The sequence below is a fragment of the Eptatretus burgeri genome, chromosome 13, assembly GCF_056783735.1.
Source record: "Eptatretus burgeri isolate ZD-2024b chromosome 13, Ebu_testis_v1, whole genome shotgun sequence".
In the NCBI taxonomy this organism is placed as follows: Eukaryota; Metazoa; Chordata; class Myxini; order Myxiniformes; family Myxinidae; genus Eptatretus; species Eptatretus burgeri.
The window spans coordinates 67449673-67470551 of record NC_140973.1 but is presented as its reverse complement, the minus strand read 5'-3'; the positions used below and the strand labels follow the sequence as shown (position 1 = coordinate 67470551).

The window sequence follows — 20879 nt, the reverse complement described above, 5'->3', positions numbered from 1 at the left end:
ATGGTTACTGTCTGCGCAGGGTATTTTTACATATATACGCCAAGTTTCAGGAAGTTTCGATGAAAACTGTAGGCTGTGAAACAAAAAAGTTCACAAGAAGAAGATGAAGAACAATAACGTAAGACTTAGAGATCCTCCACGAGGATCTAATAACAATAAACTAGATGACTGTGATCATAAAGTGAAGCCTCGCCCGACCTCTCCCGGCTTACCCTTGGAGATCTCCTGCGACTTACCCTTGACTTGTGATTCAATGATGGCCATATGTTTTTTGGACCACAATAGGACCATGACCTTCACCATTTAAGGATGAAATGTAAATTAAGAAAATGTTTCCCATCTACAATCTATCCAAAAAACTCAACATCATGAACATTGCAGGAAAATTATTCAGGTTATGATGGAAAAGGTGTTTTTTGTTAATTAGGTCACAATCCGAAAAAAGTATGGCAAGGACATGAATCAAATACAAGATGCACAACTTCAGTGCAGATCCACGATTATGATACAAGAACATCTTGGAAGACCAAGCGGTCTTTGAGATTCCGAATTGGAAAAATTGAGCAATGACAAAAAAACGTGTTATTTTTTTTTTCAGACCGCCATTTGAACGTGACCTTTAACCTGGAGTAGTGTCCTTGATATAATTCAGGAACTAATGTGTGTTTGTCATGCTACTCCTCCAAAATTTCTGGGCTGATTACATCCAGACTTGCTACATAGGACCAGCATGACCCCAATTAGTGCAAAGGGTTTTTTTATTTTTACCGGTGGTCTTGAGGGTGTGGGGAGGGGGGGGGGGACGCAAGCTATCTATGTAAATGTGTATCGTGTACCGCTGTTCCAGGTGGGGGAAGGAATTGCAAGTCCCCACCCTTTATCGTACAGAGGCTTTTTCAATTTTTTTCAGTGCAGTAAGGTGTTTTGAATAACGCAGCGAGAGGTATTTTGAATTACACGTTTGAATATGGATAATAACATATCCCCCTGGCTGCTCCCATAGGGAGCGGGTGCTTCTAGTGATGTAAATGAAGCATAAATGCGGTTTCCTCGATTATCTGGAGAGGGCATTTCGTTCTGATCATATGAGCCTAAAGTCGAGTTTTGGTGGAAGATCTATAATTAAGTCATTACCTTAAAATTATGTCAATGTCAAAAAACTATGTCAGCCCCGCATACTTTTATTCCCATTATTGATGCAAAATTTTATTCCAAAAGTCCCAGCCGGGTCCAAAATACAGGATGGAAATTGATACAGTTCAGAAATTGCGCGTGCAAGAACAAAAAGAGAAAAAAAACCCTCAAATGGTGGTGTAGTACTCCGAGGGGTCCAGGAAACTCTGTGGTATCATTAAAAATTTGGGGCACTAATTGTAGACATAAACCCGAGAACAGCTAAAGCCTCCCCCTATCCTAAAGGAAGAGGCTTTATGAAAAAATTGGCACAAAGACTTCAAATAACTCGATCATATGCAGCGTCATGGGTTCCTGACAATTCCTGACCATGAAAAGGGTTAAATAATGTCGGAATGGAGAATTTTCTTCTTTTTTTTTCCACCACTTCAAATGATAGGATCACCTGTGACACCTGGTGAGATAGTTCAGTGTGAGAGCGAATGGTGTGGGTTGCACATTGCATTTGATTGGAAAGGGTTATACACCTCCATCATACGTGATTTGCCTGCAATAACAGAAGCTGTTTCGTTTCTTCTTCAGGGTCATTTACAATGAGGGGATGTTTGTTCTTCGGGGGAAAGGTGACTCAAACCACAAGGTTAAAATTGTGTAAACGAAAGGAAGAAAGGGTAAGGGGAGAAGAAACGAGATTGGGTAAGTGTTGGAAGTGTGAAGAGAGAATGGAAAGAATGTCAGAAAGACAGGAGTTAGAGGAGGGAGGAAAGGAGCATGAGTGGAGCATCATGTGAATATGTGGAAGAGGAGAGAGTCGAGGGAGTTAAAGATTCCGCCATATTTCCAGACTGATATATTAAATAGATGACACATAATGAAGGCTGGCAGGACGAGAAATCGTGACTTGAAATTATGGAAGTTACTTTGGATCATGACCTGTGGAGAAGACGCTTGAAAGGAAAATTGAGATGATCTTTTAGACTAGCATGTACCTGGAGCTCCGAGTCCTTGCATTGAAAGTGAGCAGGATATCTCAAAACATTGTGTGAATGGATTAGGAAGAAATTTGTTGAACAGGTTGGATGTGAGACGAGGACAAATTGATTAGATTTTGGTGAAGATCTGGGTACTAGAATTTTCATAGTGATTCTTCACCATTGAGAGATCGGGTTAAAAACGATATATCACAGGTTAAGTCAAAAAAGTTGTGGACGGATTCGGACGAAACATGGTGGACAGGTTGGATGTGTGATGAGGACAAGCTGATTAGATCTTTGTTAAGGTCTGGATGCAGATTGGGTCGATCAGTGGGACAGACAACGTGAACTTGTCAGCCTCACATCTTGCTCAGCTTGACACTGTGGAAACCAAGGCCTTTACAATGATTGGAATCTCACGTGATGAAGCTTAGTCTGTCGGCCTACCTCTTCACCGTCGCAGACAGGTCGGTGGTCTCTCTGTCTTCTACCGCCTCCTTTCTGATCTTGCACCCTCTGCCCTTTCCGTGCTTTGAACCCCACCGACCTCCCCTCCCCTCCCCCCCAGGTTTCTGCAGGGCACACACGGTCCACCATTAACATTTTTCTAGCTTCTGGTCAAATCAACTAGATCCAGGATCACTTCTCACCTAAAATTATTTGTTTCTTTTTTTTCCCAAATGTGGAATCAACTTCTGCATGTTCTTCAATCTCATTCTTCCCTCCAGGTCTTGAAGACAGCTTTTAACCACCATCTCATATTGTCCCCAACCATAAACCATTATCTTTTCTACCCTTGTGAACCCTACCCAAATCCCTCCTCCTTCCAATTTTCCATTTTATCCTTCCAGAGAGTTTCCTTCTGTTGTTGGTGTCCCCCCCTCTCTACTGTTCCTTTTGTCCTGTTGAGTCCCTATTCATTCGGTGCACGTTTTGGTACTAGCTCGTCTGCAAGCCTCAACTACACATCCAAAATAACCGTTCAGCTTGGCGGAGGTATGTGCTCTACCGAGTGCCGTTCTAGTTGCCTCTGCTGCCAAAGGTGGATGCAGGTTATGTTTAAATTCCCTATCTGTTTGTTTTTCTGTCTGTGTGCAGGATATCTCAAAAAGTAGATGGATTCGGAAGAAATTTGGTCGACAGTTTGAGTGTGTGCTGAGGACGAGTTGATCAGATTTTAGTTAAGATCTGGATCAAGGCCTTCACCGGATTTAATCCAGACCTTAAACAAAATCTAATCATCTTGTTCTTGTCATTTACCTAACTTATCTACCAAGTTTTGCCATAGTCTGTCCACAACGTTTTGAGATATCGTGGGATATATCATTTGTATCCCTATCTCTCAATAGTGAAGAATCACTTTAAAATTCTTGGATCCGGATCTGGATCGGGATCTTAACTAAAATCAAATCAATTCCTCCTGGTCACATACCCAACCTGTCCACCGAGTTTCGTCCAAATCCGTCCATTACTTTTTGAGATGTGCTGCTCATGACAGACAGACAGATGGACAAGCCGGTAGGCGGCGATGGGTCGCCGAGCATGGAAACTCTCAGATATAGAGCAAAATGGATGTCATATAGCGGATAGGGAATCACCTTAAGATTATGCATATCAAATCTCATCCAGTTCCATCTACTGATAACGACTCGGTTTCAATTTGAATGAAAAGTACCAAAAATGCGGTTTGAAATCGGAGATCCCCAAAGTTCGAGGGGGTGCTGTGGGTGAACAAAGATCTAAATCGAAAATCCGGCTTGATTGTTTGTGCACAATATATTCCAGACGATTAGTGTGAATTTTCATGACCATCCGACCATAACCCTAGGAGTAGCATTTGGCGCGAAGGCACCTCCAGCTCTCGCATATTATCGATTTTTGCACTTATTGACCTTTGACCCCTGACCTAAGCGAAATCGGTCAATATGTCCTGAGGCAAAGTTGTAGTACTCATTGAGTACCATGGACCTGCAAAGTTTCATTCGTATTGATGCACTCACCTGGTCGCAAGGGGGCCTTCAATTTTCACGCATACCCTAATTGTAAGGGGCGCTGCGGGTAAAGTATTCCATAATATCACAAAAAACGGAATATATTTGATAGAGCATCATCTGTAGATTATTCGTGCCAAATTTCATAACCCTACGTGGGGTAATGGCTTTCGGAATTGATTCCGCGTAAACAGTACCGATTTTGAAGGTTTTTCGGTTGTTGCTGGGGAACCAAAGCGTCCCTAACAACCATCACAATTTCCAAAGCACGAGGTCATAAGATGTACCTACCACCCGAGTTTGGTCAAAATCCACCCACGTTTACTACCAATTATGCTGATGACAAACGAACAAACATCCAAACAAATTGACAGAACGACTGACAATAAGGGTCACCTATTTCGGCGACCCAACAGACAGACAGACAAACAAGCAGACAGACATGGGTGAAAACATAACCAATGTCCACCTTCGGTGGCGGAGGTAACGAGAAGGCAGGATGTGAGAGAGACAGGTTGTAGATGAACCATTTTGCACCCACATTACTTGAACAGGGAACACCTTGAGCCTCATATTTTGTTAAACTATAAATAAATAAATAAACCTCAGTATAAACATCTATTTATAAGATGGCGAACCAAGTTCAGGCTTCACTGATCATGCGTTTCATTGTTTTGTTTGTAACCATGGCGTGACTTTGAGTGGAGCATGGTTGTGGTTATGGTGGTCAGGCGGAGATTAGATGAAGCAAGCATTCCTGGAAAAAGAAAAATCAATTTTGTAACTGTTTGTGTCTGTCATTCCTGCGATTCCCAAAGTGCCAAGAATAACTGGTTTTACTCACACTGTGGAGAGCAGTAGGTGTTAACAGCCTTGTCATTTGTTCATCAAAAGGTTGGGGTGAGGAAGAAGATGGGGAAAGTGCTTCCATGTATTCCCATGAAGTAGAAAATGTGGGCAGTCAATATTTTTGGGTTTTTTTTTTTTTTTTTTTTTACAGGTTTATGCTCCACCACAATACTTATATACCAGAACTGGAGGCACGTCCACATTGGTTGTGACATGCGCTGATCAGGAGGGAAGAACAAAATGCGGTCAGGCAGGTTTTGCTTTTGTATACAAAGTCGAACCTCGTGGAAGTCTTCGATATGGATGCAGATGGCCGAAGGAGAAGGGGAAGACTGACATTGAGGTGGAAGGAGGTGATAGAGAGGAACATTGGAGAGGTGGGGGTGCAGAGAGAGGAATGCTGGAGATAGAGGGAGAGAACACCCTTGCGGCTGACCCAATAAGAAGGTGGTATTGATTGCGGCCATTAAAGTTGTACAGTAGTAGCAGTAGTAGTGGTGGTGGTGGTGCTAGTAGTAGTAGTAGTAAAGAGACTCGAATATCAGAAATTCAACCGAGGTACCAGTCCAAAGTGATCTTTTAGTTCACAAGTGATGAATACTCCAGACATAGGGGTTAGTAGAACGATTCCACCTGCATAAAAAGGTGAAGGATATAATTTGTTTGGACGCCCAGCCGGTTTGGGGGAAGTCCTATATGAGCTCGCGGACCCCAAACTAATGGTATAAGGCCTAAGGTGATGATGACGGTGTTGATTGCATTACAATGAAGGACATAATTCAACAGAGTAATGCAAACTGCTTCCCTTCCCTACCTCCTCCATTTTTGTACTTCCAATTCAAATTCTAATCATGGCACCATGTTGGTAGCAAATCCCAAGAGATTCCATCCAACTCATTGGTTTTTCTCTGCTCTCTTGAGCCAAATTAACTCTTTTATCCAGTCTGTCGTTACCCCTGGGACCATCTATATATTATACACACAAAAAGGGTAAAATTTGGACCCTGCCTTTAACCCCTTCCTTTCCGTGCACGTTCTGTCTCTCCTGCTGCCCGCGCTCCATCGAAACAGTCTTGCGTCTCGGTCATACTTGACAGGCAGATGGATCCGCATTTGTCGATTGACTGATCCATTATTCAGAGCAGATATGTCAAACACCAAGACTTACAGGTGTCACCCAGGTGGAGAACAAAGTGAATCATATATCAGTATCTCTTGCAGGGTTTGTAACCTTGATCTACTTGCGCTTGCACCTGGAAATGAGGCAACCTTCACTCCAAGCCCATTTTCTACAGGAAACAAAAGCTCTGTGCTCGTTCAGGAATCTGTAGGCGAGTTCACAACGTCAGCAACTCGAAGAAGTCACTCCAATTTGGTGAAATTGTTTATTTATTGTACAATTTTTAATAACATCTCCCTGTGATAATTAAAATGTCAAGAGAAATCTAAAGGGAACTCGTGTGTCCATTTACTGAATTCTCAAGGATTCCATCCATGTCATCATTCTTTCATTGAGGAAGGTTTCGTTTGATTTCTTTACTCCATTTGTCGATGTCCTGCAAATGCATATTTCATTGGGATCACATGACACAGCTAGGTCTGCTGGTTGCTTCACTATTGAGGTATGGCTGTGCCGCTGACTTAATATTGCCCCCCACCACCACTCCGCCAATTAGATAATAACAACCAATGGCCTGCTCTTTTCGAAACGTATTGTCTTATCTTTAACACACACAATCGAACACCAACAGACTGGTTGCTTTATTAATTGGTTAGAAAGAGGTGGCTCATAAGTACTGTGTATGAAGAGTATTTGTTTCTACACAAACAGTGAAATGAGAGGAAATGTGTTTGTGTGTTTGTTTTGTTGGCTGTGGTCTCCATGTGTGTGTTTCAGAAGGTAGAACGGAGCCCTCCCAGGTCTCAAAGTATCAACCAACTCGTGTGTGTGTGTGTGTGTGTGTGTGTGTGTGTGTGTGTGTGTGTGTGTGTGTGTGTGTGTGTGTGTGTGTGTGTGTGTGTGTGTGTGTGTGTGTGTCTAATTGGCTGACAGGGTAACTCAGAGGTAACATGCTTGCCCATGAGTTGTTTTTCAGATTTGATTTGATTCCCGATAAACTATAATTTTACTACAAACCAGTCTTTGAAGGCAGGATGACCAGAGGGGGAGAGTGGGGGGAGAGGGGGGTTTGACTGCATTTTGTATTTTTCGAAGGCGACCGTTAAGCCAACAGTCTGACATTCTATCACTCGCCAGTGGATGTTGAAGAGTAGGTCATTGTGTGCTGGTACTCTGTCCAAACTACAGATTACCACGTTCTGTTCTGCAACGTTACTGATATCATTCCTGGTTGTCACAATCTCTCTGTTCTATCAGAACTTCATTAGGAATTTCAGGAGTGTGCGTCATTGGCTACAACCACAGAGCCAGTTAAATCCCTTTATGACGACCTTGAGCTTCTTTTGCCCTTCTTTTGGAGAGGTGTTCCAGTTTTGACCAATCGGCGTACTTGCCCACTTGTGCAGCCAAGTGAAGATGTATGAACGAGACATTGAATGAGTAAAACTACGTGTGAAGGAGTAAGGTAAACTACTGATAGGTAGGTGTGCATGGATCACACATCACACATCCATTCCATGAAACTCTTCCCTTCTCTGGAAAGACGTTCAGCATTTCCATCCACATTTAAATACATTTTCACACAGACAAGTATAAGGCCAAGAATAGGAGGTGTGTTTGGGTTTAAGAAAGGTCAGAGGTTGATGAAACAACTCATGAATGCAAGGACTCGAATATATCCCAAAAGAGATTTTGTGAAATACTATTGTGGGATGAATGTATGAACTCAGGAAGAATCCAGACATCATGATGGCTTTTTTTGGCTTGGTTGACATTGTTTGGTCGGAACATATGATCCTGAGTGCAATGATTATAATGTTCATTCAGCAAATTATTGGTCGTAACAGACTGTATACATTATAAATAACACAGCTTACTATTGTGTGCACCCCCTCTATGTTGATTTTGCAACATTGAGAGGTTTGTATTCTGTATCTGTTATCCCTGAAGGTTCAGGTAGGAATTTATTATAATTGGTCAGCATACCGACCCAATAGCATACACTTTTTGACCATATGTTTAAGAGGTTTGGGAATAGCATACCTGCTTGTGAATGGTTAATCAACCATTCTACTCATGATTATCAGCAGGGACTGTTAAAATAGGCAAGTTTATTATTTTTCCTTTTTTTTTTTTCTTCCACCCTTATCGTGCTTTTTTTTTATACTTGTTTCTATTTCTGTCTTTATTTCTCCCTAATCGTCCCATCCTTGCCAGGAAAGGTTTAGCTTCCTGCACCTTTCCATTCATGGTGGGATTTGATTGGTTGATTAATTCGTTATTTATTTATTTATTTAAGTTTAATTTATTTACTTCCTTGCTTACTTACTGACTGCAAGTTTTTTTTTTTTATAAATCAAATATATTGTTTTCTGAAGACTGGTGTTTCGAGGAGAAATGGTCTGCCATTAGAGCAGGAACAGTGCTGTCCACGACTGGCGTTACAATGGGAACTTGTGAAAGTACACATGACCACTGCACAATGCCCAACAATTGGGTGATGGTCTGTGATAGTGCTTTGTGGAGATCCCTCTGCCCCTTGTTTGTTTGCTTGTTTGTTTTTAAAGCCGGTCGTTTGCTGAATGACATGCCAGTAAACTTATCCAAGTAATCCAAAACAGACTTACGGGGAGAAATTTTGATGTATTTGAGTAAGGCCTAGGTCACATTTGCCACAGCGGCCGTGGGGTCTCTAAAATCTGCGGCCACTAGCAACTATACGGCGGCCGCAGTACAGTATTTCAACGGTCACACAATGTAGCAGTCACATATGTTTTGATTTTTCAGGTAGCCGCACGGCGTATTTATAAATTGTGGAGACCGAAAACGTGGGGGTGCCGAACGGTCTTTGATTTGATGTCGCACGGTGACCTTAGGGCGTCGCTGCGGCGGCCATAGAATTTTCAAGGCAGACGCAAGATGCCCAAAAGGCGACCGTAGGGGGGCCCTAAGGCAAACGTGCGGCCAGGCGGATGGTAACGAGTGGGTATATATACCAGTTCTTTTTTTTACTGAAATAAAAATATACCAGTATATATAACTGAATATACTATAACTATAATATACCGTGGTGCCCCCAGAATCCGAACGCCCCATTGTTTGAACAAATTGGAATCTGAACAATTTTTTCGAGAAAATTTTGCCCTAAAAACCTAATACAATTTAAAAAAACCAAACACAATGTAGCGTTCATGTTTGTTCACGTGTCTCCCCACCTGTTCAAGCTGCATCTTCGTGCTTTGTTCATTCAGTTCGTCGGTGGAAGTCCTCGTGAAAGCATCTCTAGTGTGTCGATCAATACTTTAGGCCTCAGTCACATTTGCTCTACGGCGAGGATACGGCGGCCATATGCCCTCTGAATTGACAGAAACGTGCGGCGACCGCAGAGAAACTGAGGTGGTCTTAGGGTGGCCCTATGCCGTTTGGCTATATTTTACAGGTCGTAAGGTCGCCGTGGAATTATAACGCGGAGTTATAACTTTTTTTCATTTCGACATTCGCCGTAGAAATTCGACAAGTCGAAACAAAAGAACTGGGAAGAAAATATAAAAAATAAATTAACCCATTCGTTACCGTCCGTCTGGCCACACGTTCGGCTTAGGGTCCCCCTGCGGTCGCCTTGCGTCTGCCTTCAAAATTCTATGGCCGCCGCAGAAACGCCCTAAGGTCACCGTGCACATCAAATCAAAGACCGTACGGCACACCCATGTTTTCGGTCTCCACAATTTATAAATACGCCGTGCGGCTACCCGAAAAACAACAAGGACAAATGTGTCCAAGAGCAGCGTCCAAAACCTAAATGTTTTGTCGGCTAAAAAAAAAAAAAAATTTATTTTAAAAAACAACAACAACTTCCGATATTTCGTCACGTGCCTTCATTAAGCCAATAGTGAAACCCGTCATAATGTATTTACGTATTTACGATATATCGTGTATTTACGAAATATATAATGTATTTACGAAATTACAATGCGATAAATGGAATAATCTTTAAATATTAACGTCAACTTTTCGAAACTTTAAAGCAAATGTCCGAATATATTTAAAAGTTCATGATAGACGCTCTCAAAAGGCACCGTCTATGTGAGGATGTGTACATGTGCTCAGTATTTAAGGCAATCCGGATCTTGTATATACAAGAGCCGAGTCCGAGAGATTAAGGTTTTGTCTTCACAAGAAGAAGAAGAACAACAACAACAACAACAACAACACCGAGCTCTCTATGAGCAGCGTTCGCTCCGCCAGACGCTGCTGAAAACATATGTGACTGCTACATTGTGTGACCGTGGAAATACTGCGGCCGCTTTATAATTGCTAGTGCCCGTACTTTTTGTAGACCCTCCGGCCGCCGAGCCAAATGTGACCTTGGCCTCACCTCGTGTTTTCACCTTCATTTATGATGTTTGTTTTTTTAATCATCTTGTGTTTTAATTAATAACAAAAAAAGCAATCCGATCACGTGGTGTGACGGACTGTCAGGCAAGGATTGAATTTCACAGCAAAACCAGTTGTAATTTGGAATATCCATGATTACATCAGCCCGATGCGTTTGATGAAAATGATTGTGGTTCTGTGGGCATCATGCTTGATGAATGAGCTGCCCTGTGTTATATAAGGTGGTGTAAAAGACACTGCATCAACAGTACTAAACTTCCAGATTTTTTTTTTTTATACAACCTTTAAAATCGTTATTTTATTTCAATTGAATTATACACCTAAACACTGCGTGGGGTAAAGTGTTCTATGAACTCTCCAGTTATTTTAGTGCTATTTCAAATTGTGATTCTTTATTTTGCATCCATGACATAATATTTCTTTGCTGAGAGTGAAATGCGACATAAACAAGTACACAGACCTTGGAGATTTAAAGTCAGCTTGCCTGTGTTGACACAGGCATAGGCATGTTGACTTGTGCCTTGGGAGAAAAGGGAACAGTATGTGGTCTTAGTTCGCAGTTTACCTACCTGTAAATGCCTGTTAAGCGCATCATTTGACCTGGTGTGCTGGGAGCGACGTTAGGAGCCTTCACTCCTTCCTATTATAAATGCCGTTTGCACCTCGCAGGGCACGCACGGTAAGTCGAGCCAGGCCCTGAAAGATTTGTAACATTCCAGCCATTGCCAGCTGGCGCCATTCTCGATGCTTGCTCTGGGATTTGACAGCTGTGTCTGAATTAACCGTTCCAAAGCGCAATACAGTTTGCGAGCGCATTACGTATGCACCGTGCGCGCAGCACGTCGTTTGACTGCGGCTCGGGTGTTTTTCCATCGCAGCATACGGTCTCGGGGTCACCGCTTGGCCTGCGGGCCTGCTCGCCTGCGTCTAGAGCACATATCACCAGCATCTCCACCATTGCTAAGGAGCTGTGATTATGGGTGTAAATTGCTTTGCAATGATCTGCAGGTGTAACGTTATGATTACAGGTGCAAATAATTTGTTCTGCTTGGAAGAAAAGTGAAAATCCCCAAAGGGATGGCATTAGCAGCTTTGACGGACTGCTGAATGCAAGGAGACGCTCAGAACACATTGGTAATGAGGCAGGTGGTCATGAGAAGCAGCCAAAGTCAGGAGCTTAAAAGTGAAGTTTTCTGCTCCACTCAGGGCTTGTTTTAAGCGCACACAGTTGTCTGCATCATAACCAGCACACTGGGCTCCCTATCCTTGACTCCTGACTTTGCCTTGCAGAGTAACTCATTTGGTGGTGTAGTCAGCCGTGATGCACAGACAAGCGCATTTGAAATCGGTGAAAGTTTGGGTTCAAATCCTCCCGAAATGGCATTTTTCACGTTAATTCACTGAACTCTCATGAAATGTGACCGAGAAAGCAAACTTGTATCATCTGCTGCACTCTGTTGGACCGAGACAGGATTTTAATGCTTGCGCAATGTAATGAATGGATTGTTGGCCACAGAAAGACTCACCTGGAACCTTGAAATTGTGGTTGAGAAATTCTGTACATTGAAATCTCATCATTAAAAGCCACTTCTATACATCACTATGTCACTGACTCAATCAACCCGTTTAGTTTGAGTTCAATCTGTGATGTCGATTGCTGAAAACTGTTATTCTAATAAGATACCAGCAGGTGGTGGTGGATCAAGCTCCCTTGGTATAGTTTGGAAATGGTAGACTGTTTTGTGCTAGTACACCAGTGAAAATTCCATGCTTGGGTACAACTGTATCATGAGCACTACCTACGGTTAGTGGCGAACTTGGTTGTGAATGTTATACCGCCATTATGGGCTAAATATGCCTGTGATTTAACATCCCTTGCATTCCGTATATAACTCCTCACACTTCCCACTCTGTCTTTTCTGCTGGAAGCAGCCTGCAAGCTCTGCGGAAGGAGAAATCACGGGACGCTGCACGTTCACGACGCGGGAAAGAGAACTTTGAATTCTACGAGCTCGCCAAGTTGCTGCCTCTCCCCGGTGCCATCACCAGCCAGCTCGACAAGGCCTCGATCGTCCGGCTTAGCATCAGCTACCTGCGAATGCGAGATTTTGCTAATCTGGGTGAACCGCCGTGGCACCGGAACAATGAGGGACCTCCACCCAACACATCTGTTAAAGGTGAGCCTCCGAGAGGCGAGTTTGGGGAGGTAGGGATGATGCCGGATTAAGGTCACCTATCGATATGCTGCACGTATGTTTGATGTTGAAAAAAGACCAAACAGGTGACAAATAACATGGATGTTTCCTTGTGGCTTGACCAAAGGGCTCTACACAATGACTAGGTATTGGCAGTCGAATGATAAACCAATGTGGATTCAATATGATGCGTAACATAGAGGGAGCCACCCATCATGTGATAGATTGATGCTGAACTTTCTGATGATAAACAGCATTTATTCATTTCATGGTGTATGATTGTTTTTCAATGTAATTTTTTCCTCGAGATAGCCTGCTTAATGCCTCGTTAGTATTAAATACAACCAAATGTATCAACGTGATAATTGGTACAAATTATACGTTCATAGGATACACTTCCACCGAAACATTAATTAATAACAACAACGACATTGATAAAGGTTATTGTGCAATCCTAAAATAACCTCAAAAACAAGTAAGAATTTTCGATTCAGAGTCAGAAGACGTGTATATTTCTGCCGATGTATGTTCCAACATTCTAATAGCTAACAGTCAATCAACTCCCTCCATATGAGGCCTTATGTGGTGCACACCAATTCTGTGCATGGAAATCCACATATAATTATGAGGGCAACTTCTCCCGTGAGGCACTACCTGGAGCACACCAATATGGCGGTGTTCGCCAAAACATATGCAGTAATACCCCGGTTTGTATGAAAGATAGTTTCCTGAGAGATTCGTGCAATTGCAATTTCGCACAGAATAGGGCTCATAAAGAAAGCACTGTGTTAATGAGGATACATGGACGGGACGCACTATTTCCAGGGTAGATGCGTTACCTCCAATGACATAACAATGATATACTGTATGTCAACTGTAATTACCTGAAATCATTAACGAGCATGACTAAACAAATAAATATTAGTAATTACTGTAGTTAAAAAATTTTTTTTGTACATTTACGAATGAGGTGTCTTGGAGCATTTTGTCCACCGACTGCTTTCGCTCCTGAGATGCATAGGTACATGAGAAGGGGCTTTAACTTCAAAGCTCATGTGGCATTGCCACTGAAGTCTTTTGCGGTCTTTTGCCACCTTGAAGCCAGAGGACAACAAGAGTTTTGGACTGACTAAATGGTTTTCCTTTTTTTTTCCGTTGCTCTTCACAGTTGGCCGAACAGACGACTCCCATAAACTAAATTCACACCCAAAAGCCATGGCACCAGCACTCGACTCCATCCTCCTTATAACACTTTCAATTTCAGCCCCAGTCTGATGCTGGTCCTTGACACTTCCGGCACAATTACCAATATGGCGGCACACAGAGCATGACGAACGAGCACACTGATTGGTTGAGAGGTGATCTGCTCGGAGATGCGCTCTGATTGGCTGCCAACGATACCAACACCAGCGATCACGTTTTCGGTCGAGGCGGTGAATTTGAACTTGTAACTTTTGACTCGGTTGATGGATTTAAATTTATTTTATTATCGAGGTAATTAAAAACGGAATATTTAGTTCCCGCTAAAGCAAATCTGCGCAAAGCTAGATCTCGCAGTGCAACACATCACCGTAATGAAGTCAACTCCCGTGAGACGTGGCTGTAGGTGTACCATTATGGTGGTGTTTACCTGCTGAGAGAGTGACAAAGTTCGGCTTGAAAACTTACACAAATCAAGGTGGGAAAGGTAAGCAACAGTCCAATGCAAAAGAGAATGTTGTGAAGAAACCAGCTGCTAGGCCACAGGAATGAGCGTACAAAGCATCACCTTCGAGGGAGCACAAAGCCCACACAATTCCATATTATTATATAGATCCTATAGGTAAGATGAGATAATTGTAAGGTACCATAGATCAATCTTCATAGGGAACCTTAAGCTGCCAAGCTGTAAGAAACTCGTGTCTGGATTTTAAATGGTAATTTTTCATTCTGTCGTGTAAAATTAACCCTTTCCTACCAGATATTTGTTCAGCTTAAGAATCAATAAGACAGATGGTTGGTTTTGGCTTCGCTTTACAGAAACCATATGGCATTCTGACAAGAGACAAGAAATAAAAAATCATTATTGTTTGGTTGTAAAAAGGAAAATTGGTTCAAAGAAAGTGAAATGTAAGTCATAATAGGTCAAATTGCATGCCAATCATGAGGCCTGGTTACATTTCAGCCGTGTCTGAAGATGCGTGTAATTGGAGAGAAGGAAAATGGACACGCTCACGGACTGGACACGTGACTGTGTGCTGCAGGCGTGCTGAGGGACACTGAAGCTTGGTGTTTTTGTAGGCGAATGGATGTGTGTTTCTTGGTTTGTTCATGCTGTCACAGACTCGCGATCGCTCTGAGCTGTTGCCCTTGTTGATGTGGCATAAACATTATCAATAACTTCAGGTTTCATTTACACAGTGACATGAAACATCTAACGTCAAAAACTTCTTCCAGACAAATTTTCACACACATGCATTCACATGCTACATATATTGGGGTTACAGGATGGGGTGGATGTGATGGGGGCTATAAGGTGGGGGTGAGTGAAAAGGACTCTAGGGTGGGTTGGGTGTTTCGATTCATTTACAGGAAGCAAAATTGAGAATAGTAACAGAATGCGTGAGGATAGGGGACAAGAGGCTGAGGAAGGAATGGCGGTGGAGCTACTATATTGGGGTTATAGGAGTAACATTGAAGCTCGGTATCCATACAAAGTAAGAATATTTTACGACAAAGGCGCCCTTAATTATGTTCATCCCGTTTGTTGCTCCACATGAATGTTCATCCTCAATTTCCAGGTCCGGTTTTCTTTTTTGAATACAAACTGTTCACAATTTTCACTTCAACTTTCAATCGTAACCCTTTGAACCCTAAACTCCTGGACTTTCAGCTCCCCCACCCTGGGCTCCCTGGATAAAAATCCGGACACTCGGGTATTTGGAGGTTTGAATGGTGGCCGGTAAAACGGCCACCAGGATTTAAAGGGTTAAGCTTTTCCCTTACATGCTTGCATCACTCTTACGACATGAAAACTTGTACAAAATGATGGTAAAGTGCGAGCCTCTTGTCATCGTGCTGCTCAAACTTTGTATTATCCTGAACTCCAAAAATGACTGTGTCTACATATTACATATGTACAGGTGTGTGGGTGAATTGTTAAAAATAGAAATGTTAGACAGTGCCGGACTTAACTTTGGACAAACACAGCTGGTAACCTTATGAGTGGTGATGTAATTTCCCAAGGCACTCTGGGTACCGGCAACACCATCTTATGAGGTCAATTTTTTTCTCTATTCTGCCAGCAGGGCAAGTGAGAAATCCCCCGCCACCCCTGCCATGCTCCCCTACCCAGCCTCACTCCTCTGGGATGGCAACCCATGTGGTTTAGTATTGTTCTGTCCTCCAAATATCTGCATCTTGCGCCATTTCAGCACTTCAGTAATCTTATCCTTCCACTCCATGTGAAGGATCTTACGTAAGCAACACGTGTGAAAGGAGTTCAATCAACCTGCCTGTTGTGTTTTTTTTTTTTGTATACAGAGTTGAGGCTTGTGAAAAAGCTACAGCACAGAATGGATCAGGAGATTCAGGACGCAATACAACAAAAGAACAGCAGAAAGAGAAAGAGGACCTGCCAATAGCAGGGAGGAGGGAGGACATAAAGGGATGCTGGTAAGGTTGAGGTTAGGGGAGAATGCAGGGGATGGATGAGATGGATATTGAAGCTAAATTTGTGGGGGAGGGGTTAACATGTGAAGAAAAGATCATGGTATTTGGATGGGGGATGATCGGAACAACTGTCTATCTTGAACAACTATCTTGAAAACCTGGAGGGAAGAGTGAGATTGAAGGGAATGTGGAAGCTCGTTCTATAGGTGGGAAAAAAGAAGAACAAATGAGTGGAGGTGAGCAGTGATTCTGGATTTTGGGGGTTTCACTCGAAGTGGTTGATGGAGGACCATGTGTGCTCTGCAGAAACCTGAGAGAGGGGTGGGCGGAAGTTGGCAGGACAAAGCACGGAGAGGTCAGAGGGTGCAAGACCAGAAAGGTGGCGGAAGAAGACAGAGAGACCACTGGCCTGTCAGTGATGGCAAATTGATAGACCCATAGATTCTAATGATCGTGAAAGCCTTGGTTTCCATGGCGTCAAGCTGAGCAAGGGGTGAGGCAGGGCCGCTGGCCCAGACAGGAGAGTAGTATTTCATCAATCAGCATATGAGGACCTTGTGGATGGCTCAGAGTTCAGGTGCATGCTCAGCTTTCACTGCCATATAGGAGAGTGTTTAGGATGCCGATGCAGTAGACAGCCACCTTGGTAGCAACTGGGAATTTGTTCTCGTAGCAAATACAATCATCTGCATTTCCAATATGGATGCGCAGCTCTGCCTTATGGTATAAGCTGCTGATCACTGTTGATCCCAGGTAGCAGAATTTCTCTGTGTGTGTCAAGTGAGAACCATTTATTTGGACCTCAGGAGGATGATCAGATCCGAATACCAGATGTAGACATTGTTGATGATCCTTTATCAAAGGTGGCTGCGTTTGATTGGTCATGTGAGCCGTATCGATGATGGACAGATACCAAAAGATACCAAAATATTACAGCGTGTCTTCGACTATTGTATCTCGTTCACCCTTTGGAAAGCCCTTTGTATGAATAATATTGGAGATGATCATTCATCTTCTATTGAACAACACATAGGCCTGTACTCTCCACAACTGTGAGCTACACCTGGTAATAGATGTAAACGGGAGTGTTTCGTTTTTCATCAACCATCCTACCCATTGATTTACATCACCGTTACCGCATGAAGACTCACACAGAATGATGGAAACACTATCTTTTTGCTAAATTGCTTATCGTAGGCCATTTTACGATGAATTTCTGCAATTTCCTGCTGATGATCCACGGCAATGAAGCAGAAAAGCAACCACATACAATGGAATGTACTTTGCTTCATAAAGGCACTCCTGCCGTTTCTTTGCACTTTCCATCCTCAAATGGGCAATCGATTGAGAGCTCCAGCCTATGCAGCCTCTTGGCCCAAGGCCTGGAATCAGCGAGAGGGTAGGAGGATGCTTCTGCCTACTGCCTGCAGCATAGCGGCCGGATGAATTTCATTACCACTCGGCAAAATTTAAAGCGCGCACGCACAAACTTGATTTAATGCGAGTCCGCCGGCAATGGTAATCCATGTAGTTGGTTAACCCCTACGGTAATGAAAAGGTATTCATGCATTTGTACACTGACATATGCAGATTACAGTTGTAAATCTGCCATTTCAAGCCATTCCAAGGTTACAGATTTTGCTCTTGCCGCTAATCTGTTATCTTGCATCGATCCGCTATGCGCCACAAAGCGACTGAGGAGCCCTTGGATGTTTTTTTGTGTTTATCCGGAGACGGCTTCGTGTTTTTGCCGATTAATCGGTAGCAAAACATTGAGATAGATAAACACAAATGAAGGCAGCCACCTCTCTGAGACTTGAAATGAAAATTTTCCTGCTCACCAGCTTGGCTGTTTCTGGTCGCTGGGAAATGATGCTGTTGCTCGGCGCAAGAATGTCTCGTTCAAATTTTTCAAGCCGCAGGATCCTTTTGTTGAGGACATGTTTTTTCTTTTCTTACGAATGAGTCATTTAGGCACTTCTCTGCTCTTGCTGCCAGCATTCCCATTACCCTGCCTAATGCCGTCATGAGGTGCGGTGCAGCGAGTGCATACATATTTAGCCCGATACATCAGGCTCGTAGCATACTCTTCCTGGTAAATCTGAATTATTTATGAGATAAGGCCAAAGTGGGGAATTGCACTTTTCATTTAGGCATCACCATGGTTAGCATGGGAGTTTGGTCGCGATGAGATTTTGCATTGTGAAGCTTTGGTTTGTGGACTCTTTGGATGACAATCAAATTTAAGTGTTCAACCTTTTTGGATGGTAACCTGGTGTCCATTGTTTGATACATTCCGGATTCTTCTTCCTTTTCAACCTATGGTACTTGAAATAACACTTAAATCTCCACACTGATGGATGGCTTCGTTGATTCTTGAACATGTTTTCACTTCTTTTTTTTTTTTTAAAACACATTCACTTCTGATCGTCACTGACAAACTGTTCTTGTCCTCAGCTTCACAGCCTTACCTTCAGACGACTTTTGTAAAATAAAATGATGAAACAATTGCAGCTATCCGTTTTAACCACGTGATCCAAATTACTTTTACCAGGATAATACTAGGTGGTGTCTCCAACCCACCGCTCAGAAGCAGAGCAACTGCACTTGCATAAGGTCACATTAACATAGAAATCACATTTCTTTGAAGGAAGGCAGTGATAATATATCTGGCGATTGTCTTTATAGGTAAAGCTTAAAAACATGCTTACTTGCAGTTGTTTTTGTTTTTTTTGCTTTATGTCTTCATGAGTTTCGATCCTGTGAGTCAGCCTGACACGAAGAGCCTGAGGCTTTGGTCGGGGTATCAACAGACATAATGGAATACTGGTCTTCATGAAGGCTTGTGTTGGTCTGCATCGGTAGACAAGTTCAATGATGGATTTTATCGATGAAAGGCCAATGAAACGTGAACTGCCGAAGGAAGTGAGGTGCTACTGACGATTTGAGCATTTAGCCCTTCATTAGAGAAAAAGATCGCACTTTATTTTTTTTACATGGTCTAAGTCTTGTCGAAAAGCTGTAACACAAATTACGTACACACATGCAGATGAAGACAGACAACACTGGACATGACTTCAGACAGACACATCCAGTGAGCTTGGGGGGAGTGAGGGAACCTTCTGGTGCAATGTGAGTACCGGTGTTGGCATCTTATGACATTGTTTCATCCCTCCACAGTCAGCCCAATAATGAGAGGTCTCCCTCACCCCCCTCCCCACCCTGCCTCCCATTTCCTTCACCCCATCCATGGGATGCCAACCCTTGGGGTTTCTTCATGTTCTATCCTCTAAATACTGAGCATCAAAGGAGTGAGCAAGAATCGCAATTTTAAAAGTCTTTATTACCCCTGGGTCAGGACCAGAATCGAACCACCAATCTCGAGGGACACTCCACCCAAAAATGCCAATGGGTCTGACTTGTTCAAATGTCCAAATGTTTGTTTCTTCGTCAGAACAAAGGATAGCCCTTCGTTAAAAGCTTCAATGCTCAAAACATTTTGCGCACCTCGCTTCCCACCGCGATAAACATACTCTTATCGGATTTAAGTTGATAAAATGCAGCGCCAGATATTTTTATGTTCCTGGAGCACACGGACTCGTGTGAAAAGTTTGTTTCTAAATTGTGATATACCGTACACTGTACTCCATTTTCCACTTTATAAAATTACTCCTCGTAAGAAGCAGTCACTTGGATGTAGAGCACAAAACAATTGCATCAGAATGCAATTTATGCTTTTACTTTGATCAAGTGAAAACTTCATTCAAAAATTCAATCTGGTGAAGCATTTGTTCCAGATATTGCATTTTGTCGAAATGACCAAAGAGGAAGCAGAATGATTGGAAATGATGTGCTATATGTTTTAATCCAACGCTCCTTACATCGTTGCGTAGCTCACGGTGCATGGAGCTTGTACATACAGCAGATGTATGACAAAGACATGAGTAGACATCAATGATGTAGTTTTTACACAAAGTACAAGGACATCATAAGTAAATGATGGTCAAACACATATATGGCAGATGGGATTTGAACCTGGGTTCCTTACATCATACATCACGAGCTATCAGTTCAGATGGGAACGCAATCATGCCAGCTCATCTCATGCATTTATCATTTTGTTTATTTATTTAATTGTTGAACTATTCAAATTTAAGTCATGGGGCCTCGTTTCTAAATATTGGGAATTGAAAAGAGAACCTTTGTTTGGAGTTTGAAATCAAAGCAATTGTTCTTCACCATTCTCAAACATTCATCCTGCCAATCTGGAACGATCATCAAATTAACCCACCTGTCTATTTCCATGGTCAGCCGCTGGAAGAGGTTCAGTCACTTGAACCAATGGGCCTCATCGTCATCCACGACCGAACCTCAGCCAACCATGTATTAAAGCTGGCCTCCAAAGTCTTTTCCCAGAGCTGAATGTAGTACTGCTCTCCCTTCTAGGCTGACTCCCTATCATCCCACCTATTTCCTCTCTAATATGTGTAATCTAAAGCTCTTCACATTATTGGATCTCCCACCGTGAGGGTGAAGCACAAGGCCTACTGCTCACCTCAGGAAGATCGGT

General features: G+C 42.7%; 1 protein-coding gene across 11 annotated transcripts in view; it reads left to right on the top strand.

Moving 5' to 3' along the window:
- The window catches only part of LOC147014701 (neuronal PAS domain-containing protein 3-like), a 449452-nt gene that overhangs the window by 136355 nt on the left and 292218 nt on the right, over positions 1-20879 (top strand). For 6 of the 11 annotated variants that reach the window (XM_085852849.1, XM_085852841.1, XM_085852848.1 and 3 more), the window contains exon 2: positions 12396-12640. In XM_085852849.1, the coding sequence (XP_085708975.1) occupies positions 12608-12640 (33 nt within the window). In that variant the 5' untranslated portion in view covers positions 12396-12607. Of the gene's footprint in view, positions 1-12392; positions 12641-20879 lie in introns of all 11 variants that reach the window. The other 5 variants (XM_085852846.1, XM_085852851.1, XM_085852840.1 and 2 more) reach the window with 1 other exon arrangement.